General features: G+C 49.1%; 1 protein-coding gene and 1 long non-coding RNA gene across 2 annotated transcripts in view; one reads left to right on the top strand and one right to left on the bottom strand.

The window, feature by feature from the left end:
- The window catches only part of LOC119361572, an 8000-nt gene extending 1439 nt beyond the window's left edge, over window positions 1-6561 (bottom strand). The window contains exons 1-6 of the long non-coding RNA XR_005172921.1: window positions 6213-6561; window positions 6081-6112; window positions 5884-5999; window positions 5512-5609; window positions 3043-4717; window positions 2621-2850 (exon numbers count right to left, since the gene is read on the bottom strand). This is a non-coding gene — a long non-coding RNA (uncharacterized LOC119361572). The remainder of the gene's footprint in view (window positions 1-2620; window positions 2851-3042; window positions 4718-5511; window positions 5610-5883; window positions 6000-6080; window positions 6113-6212) is intronic.
- On the top strand, window positions 941-2283 carry LOC119361561 (probable membrane-associated kinase regulator 3). Its single transcript, XM_037626714.1, has one exon. The coding sequence runs from the start codon at window positions 1180-1182 to the stop codon at window positions 2116-2118; it is 939 nt and encodes a 312-aa protein (XP_037482611.1). The 5' UTR covers window positions 941-1179; the 3' UTR covers window positions 2119-2283.
- Window positions 6562-7256: the final 695 nt, after the last annotated feature.

Raw genomic sequence — 7256 nt, 5'->3', positions numbered from 1 at the left:
TTGAGCCTACATTTGACCCAAGATTTCACATGTATATTTTTGTGATGTAACCCATAATTTTTTAGATATATTTTCTTGCAGTAAGTTCTTTTGAGTACAGATATAGAGGCAGTCAATACTGTATTAGTAAAACATTGTTTGCGTTAAATTGTCGTCTTAACCAAACAAAATGCATCTTATAATTTTCGGACGGAGGGGTATATTCTACATTGAAAAAACATTTTGCAAACGAATTGAAGCATGAAACAAGAGGAAAATGATTCCCCTGCTATACTTCATTTTGCCAAAGTTACTAATACCAGACCAAATGGTCATTAACAGTAAATAATGATGGGCTGCTTAAACAAATGGTTCATGTGGGAGCGAGTCACGCAGCTCACCTGCAGAGCGCACGCATACCCAGGCCCCCCTCCCACCCCTTCGGTCCACTGTAGAACGTCCAGCCCTCTTTTGGACCAGGGCCAAAGGCCGGTCAAACGAGCCGAGCCACCATTGCGGCATTGTCCCTCCCAGCCTTGTGACCGCATGAATGCCCTGCCCCCCTCCCCGCAACTTTTCTCCGCCACACCACTCCAAAACTACTTACCGCATTAAAAAGCTCGCAAAGACCCAATCATCCCGGAGGTACAACAACGAGAACAATGAAGGCCCATCAAGAGATACCAAGTAAAAGACGGTAGAAAACCGGCGAGGCCATGATGCGGTGTGCAGTATTTTGAGAGGAGGGCTTTGGAGAAAGCTCACCGTCCAGCCAGCGGATGGTGGTGCTCCTCATCTCATCTACTCCGGCGTGCCGTCTTAAAAACTGCCCAGTCCTCGCCGTCTTTTGACCGCTTTTTTTGCCTTATCACCGGAGCGAGACGACGCGGGCAGAGCCATGCCCATTTTTCTACATAAAGAGAGACAGAGCCCCCAGCGCCACCTCAGCGGAGCGCCGGAGCCCCATGCCTCGCTCCCCCAATAACTTCACCCCATTACTGTCTCCCCCCCCTCCCTCCCTCCCTGCTCTGCGGTTGCATTTGTGGTGCTGCGCTCCTCCTCTACCTAACCAACCCCGACGTCACGGACTCCCACGGCTCCGGCTCCGGCCCCCAACCCCAAACCAAAACCCTATAAGCCGTCTGGTCTGGCCGGAGGCCTCTCCATCCCCACCCGAAGGTCGCAGATTCCGGTGTGGCAATGGCGAGGGCCCCGACCATGGTCGTCCAGGACGACTACATCGACATGGACCTCTCCCCCTCCTCGCCCCAGTGCGCGCTCCTCGAGTTCGAGTTTCAGAGCGCTGGTGGAGGTGGAGGTGGCGGTGTGTCCAGGCGCAGGGAGGAGGCGGCCTACGCGTCGCCGGCGGACGAGCTGTTCTACAGGGGCAAGCTCCTGCCGCTGCACCTGCCCCCGCGGCTACAGCTCGTGCAGAAGCTGCTGCAGGAGCAGCAGGTGAATGTGTCGGAGATCAAGCCGGCGGTGGCGGGGCCGGCGGCGCCTAGTGTGAGCGCAAGCGCGGATGTGGAGGACGGCGGCGACGGCAAGGTGGGCGCCAAGAGGTACTCTTGGTCCAAGAGGCTGAAGCTGATGAAGCGGTGGACGTCCAGGGAGTACATCAAGTCCCTCTTCCTCGCCAAGGCAGGTGACCTCGGCATCGTCAACGGCGGCGGCGGCGGGAGGGAGAGGGCGAGCCTGCTGGACCAAGACGAGCTCTGCAGCCACCGCAGGTCCTTCTCCGGCATCATCCGGCGGGTGCGCCTGGTGGTGGCGACGAAGGCGGCGGCGTCGGCGTCGGCTCCGCCGGGGACCTCGCCGCTCTGCTCCTCGTCCTCCGCCTCGTCCTCCTCCTCGTCGACGCCGTCCTGCGGCGACGCGGAGCGGTTCTTCCTCCGTCCGAGGGCGGCGGCGATGCCGGTGCTGAAGCGGAGCAGCAGCGCCGGGTCGGAGGAGGGGGCCATCCAGGGCGCCATTGCCCACTGCAAGAGGTCGCACCAGCAGCTGCTGCAGGAGGGTAGGAAGAGCGCCAGCGGCGTGGTGTTCTACTCCGTGTCCAACACCCCCAGGATCTCCACCTCCGTCGCCGTCGCGGCCGCCAACGAGTCCTCGCAAGAGAGGCAGGAGATGTGCAGGGGATGACTCCATGAGCTTGGATGTTTTCTTTCCTTTTCTTTCCCCTTCTTTCTCTCTGGTTTTGGGGGGAGACGTTTGTGAAGATGAGCAATGTGCCTGTGAATTACTTGTGAGGAATCAAGAACTTCTCTTTGATTTTTGCCTTGGTTGTCACTGTTCATGTTCATCTCTTCTTCATTCATGTGAATGGATCAAAAGCTCTGTTCTTCTACTAGATGTGTGACCAAGAGATCAAAAATGCTTCCACCATTGATTGATCATTGATCTTGACAGGTGTTGCTGGGATCGGGAAGCATCATCATATACACCATTGCTACACCACCTTGAGTGAACAAACTATTGTGCGTGGGGGCAGGGGTGAGCGTACGGCGCTGTGCCGATGAATGGTGTGCTAGGGTGGCACTGACTTGGTGGCTCAAAGTACACACTACTTGACCATGCCCTCTCCTGTGCAAAATATTCATTCCAATCCGGTGTTATAAATTGGGTCATGCATGCTTTCACCTACCTCGCACACATTGCTCGCTCCCTCCATGCCCCTGCCAACTTCTGCTCCACGCTGCATCTCGTTCGCCATGCCTTGCCTTGGCTTCAAAACAAAGGCTCTGTGAGTGTTACACTAGTGCTCCATGGAAAATGCTTTGCTTTCCTTTGAACCTACACATCGCCGGCCAATGGAGTAGAAATCATCCAAAGCTTTCTGTTGTGGTTAACAAGGTTAGAAGATGACTGTCCTATCTGCACATCCAAAAGGAATAGCCAAACATAAACTAGTGCAAGTACTCTGTTATAAATTAAAAACTACAATGTGGCCATTGTAACTAGTAGCATTACTCATGAAATCATTTGAACTTTTGTGATTGTGTCCTACCAGAGATACTTAGCTTTATATGTTTGTTGGAAACTAATTATGTATCGTATCAGAGATACCTGGAACAGTTGGAAGGTGGTAGCAATGGTGCATAGGGCGCTGAGTCACTGACAAAGCCACACGGCACAATGGGGTGGCCAAAAAGGCTCGCAGCCTTGGCTTGTGATGATGATGATTGCCAGTTCCCCTCCACCACGGCTTGTCCTCCTCCATCTTCTTCTGACTGGGACGTGTCATTGTCACGCAATGCAAGCACACCACCACCACAGGCCCGGCCCGCCCAGCCGAGCACGAGCATTGGGAGGGAGTGCGATGAGTCAGAGCCAGAGCCAGAGGGAGAGAAATCTCACAAAGCGCACGGGAGATTCCCCCTCCTTTCACCGTCCATCTCCCAGCGACAGTTAAAGCCAGCACAGGGTTTAGCAGCGGCATCTTGGAACCGCATGGGGCGAGCGAGCAAAACCCTAATGCGAGCAGAGGGAATCTTCCTCCCCGGTGGCCATGAGGGGAAAAGGGCTCGCCTTTCTGTTGCCCGGGCGGAGGGGAAAAGCTGGAGAGAGATTTCCAATCGCAACAAACCGCTGGAAAAGGCGCCTCCCCCTCCCTCCACCCACTTGCGCTTTGCTTTGGTTCGTGTGCGCGAGCCCATCCATGGCTACCCGGCCGTGCAGAATGATTGCTTCCTTCCCTCCTTCCTTCCTCCAGCGAGCGAGGGAGGGCGCGTACAGATACGGACCAAAGCGTGGAATCGGCATCCAGAAACAGTGGAGGAGACCCAGGTGCCGCCACTGGTACTGTATTATCTCTCGGCCACCGGCGTATTTGCGAGCCTGAAAAAGGTGAAAATACCGTGGAGGTGGCACGGCAGGGGTGAAGCAGAGGAACAATGGCTAGCATCTGGTACAACATTGGTTATTTTCATTGCGTTTTTCATTGCGTTGCGGCAGGAGGACAGACAGGGGTGGCAGATGGTTTGACTGAGGGGTCAAAGTTATGGACCAAGATATGCTTGTTTATCATGCTGATGGCAGCAGTAGTACAGTGAAATGCAACAAACTGCAAGGCAGGACGGGACAGGACAGGACAGAGGCGGGCTTCAATGCCCCATGCAAACAGACTCACCTAATCTCATGTGACACTTAGGGCAGTAATTTTATAGTATTATGTGCAGGCAGGCATGCATGCATTTTTTCTTCTCTACGGCTGGTGGTAGAAGACAGGGGATGAGACAAAACGGTATTAATACCTGTGGACAGCCAGAGAGGCGCCGTCTTCCTTCCTTCCCCACACACACCTGTTGCATTCCAACAAGCATCGGTACTGTACTACTACCACAGGTTAAACTTTTTTCTCTAACACAGGTACTACTGCAGGTTAATCTTTTAGTGAGGGAGACATGCCAAAGCCATACCTTGGCCGGTTGCTGGGTCCTCAACAGTGCACGAGTGACGTTGCCCCGAGTCCTGACCGATTCCTCCGGTTGCATACGCCAAGGGTTGCGTTCGGACAGGCACCGGCCATATGTCCCGTGTATGTATAATCTCATCCCACAATAGACAACTCCATGAGACCATGATGATTGCAGCAATGCACATACTCTCTGGTTTCTCAATCCAGAATGGACTTCACAGAACCTCAAGTATTTTTTTGCCAATAATTATAGGAGTACCCCGCGTTATGTTCCGCCTTCGACAGAATCACAGAAACACGCATTTCCTTCCATATTACTCCGCCCTAAAAGAAATATAAGAGCGTTTAGATCACTAAAGTATGTCCGTAAGCAAATAAAAGAATGTAAAATGATCAACGAATAGAGGATCAAAAGCGCCTGCTTAAGATGCCTGCAACCTTCCTGAAATGTGGTACACAGTCTACCAGTGATAAGAAACCTAGATACCCAAAAATGCTTCGCTTTTTGCTGCTCAGAGTGTGTTTGTTCATTGGGAGCTCTAGAGACATGCATGCGAGGACAAGCAAGCTAAATACAACAGCAAAAGCTGAACCAGGTTGAAGATAAATGGTGCAGGCATGTTCAGGGCCCCCCATCATGTAGGCAGCTGCTGCAATGCTAGATAAGTTGGGCTACTTCTCTAGACACGACAAAATTGAATCAGGGCACCACTCTGAACAACAAGCAATTTGCATAGATGAGTGTGTCGACCATCTGATTCCATACTCCCAGCTTCAAAATATCACACAAGTGATGATCGTCTAGAAGGAAATGCAATTTTCTATATTAGCTAGTCTTATTGCACACACACACTGACACACACAGAGTTGAATCATGATTTAATGTATGACTCGCAGCCTGATGCCCACAAATACATGTTGTCATTGTTTTAAGCTGTTGATACATGTTGTTAATCGGTACATACAGCCGAAGAGGATGCTTGCTTGTTTTCTCACGAAAATGAAAAACACCTCAACATGCGAATAATTAGCAACGACAATCTGCATAATTCAATACAAAGTAGTAAGGAACTAATCATAAACTGAAGCAAATGTCATGCACTACAGCTGTGTGTTACCTTCGTTTTGTCATTAACACCAATATAGCCAGATAGCTTCTTATCTATAGCTAGCTCTCTTCCAGCTCACCAGAGTTGTATACTGTTACGCTTTTCATCTGGATATTGTTGACAAGAACGAATTGAACGATAATAAGCACAGGATACCGTGTTCCAAACAAAATGGAGAGATAAATTTAAATTCTTAAGGGATACTTTGTCAAGTTGAATAAAGGTTGATAGGCCTTTAAAAGATTCTGATAGCTCACTCAAACTATAAGATATAAAAATTAACCTATCTATTGCGGAGTTCAGTCTTTCTTCAGGACAACCATAACAAATTTGCAGTTTTCACAAATTTGCATCTCTGTTATCTGAACTAGTCCATGTTACCTGATTTTGGATGTTGCAGACAGAGAAGGCTTCCGAAGTCTCTTGTAGAGCATTAGCAGCTGTATTACATTCCCTTAGAGCACAAGGGGACACGAATTGTTATGGCATACTTGTGCCTGGAATAAAATTTGGACAGATCTCGCCATAAGAATTTCTACAGGTATAAGACAGGGGATAAGACAAAACAGGATTAATACCTGTGGACAAAGAGGCGCCATCTTCCCCACACCTGTCGAATTCCAACATCAGCACTACAGGTTAATATTTTTCCTCGCACAAGTAGAGGTTAACCTTAGTGGGAGAGTCAGAGAGACAAGGCAAAACCATACCTTTGGCCGGTTGCTGAACAGTGCTGGTTTCCCATGAGTAGCATTGCCTGATTCCTGACTCCTCTGGTTGCATTCAGACAAGCACCGGCCATATGTCACGTGTACAATTTCACAATGCACAGCTCAATGATTGCAGCAATGCACATACTCTCTGGTTTCCAGATCCAGAATTGATTCCACAGAACCATAGGTATTTTGAAAATAAATAAACCATGGGAGTAACACACGTTATGTTTCGCCTTCGACAGAAACAAACATATTTTTCAAGAACACATGTAACAAATATTAAGCAAAATGCACTCAAATATGGTATCATGAACTACGAAAGGGATCAAAAGCACCTGCTTAGGATGCCTGCAACTTTCCTGGGATATGGTACATAGTCTATCACTGATAAGAAACCTAGATGCCCAAAAATGCTTCGCTTTTTCCTGCTCAGAGCGTGTTTGCTCAATGGAACTCAAGAGACATGCACATGAGCACAAGCAAGCTAAATACAAGAGCAAAAGTTGAACTAGATTGAAGTGTAGGTTTTGCCTGAGTCCTGACTCCTCCGTCTGCAAACGCCAAGAGTTGCATTCAGACAAGGCACCGGCCATATTCACGATGGACAGCTCCATGATTGCAGCAATGCACATACTCTCTGGTTTCTCAATCCAGAACGGATTTCACAGAACCTTGAGTGTATTTTGCCAATAATTATAGGAGTACCACACGTTTTGGTTTCACCTTTGACAGACACACAAATGTTTTCCTATAATATATGTCACTAATGGTAAGCAAGATTTACTCAAATGTAAAATCAAGAACTAAGAAAGGGATCAAAAGCACCTGCTTAAGATGCCTGTAGCCTTCCTGCAATGTGGTACATAGTCTACCTGCTCAGTGATAAGAAACCTAGATACCCAAAAAAATGCTTCACTTTTTGCTGCTCAGAGTGTGTTTGTTCATTGGAGCTCAAGAGACATCCATGTGAGGACAAGCAAACTAAATACAACAGCAAAAGTTGAACCAGATTGAAGATAAACGGTACATGCATGTTCA

Source organism: Triticum dicoccoides, chromosome 1A, assembly GCF_002162155.2.
Source record: "Triticum dicoccoides isolate Atlit2015 ecotype Zavitan chromosome 1A, WEW_v2.0, whole genome shotgun sequence".
Classification (NCBI taxonomy): Eukaryota; Viridiplantae; Streptophyta; class Magnoliopsida; order Poales; family Poaceae; genus Triticum; species Triticum dicoccoides.
The sequence above is the reverse complement of the archived record's forward strand: the minus strand, read 5'-3'. Positions and strand labels throughout refer to the sequence as shown.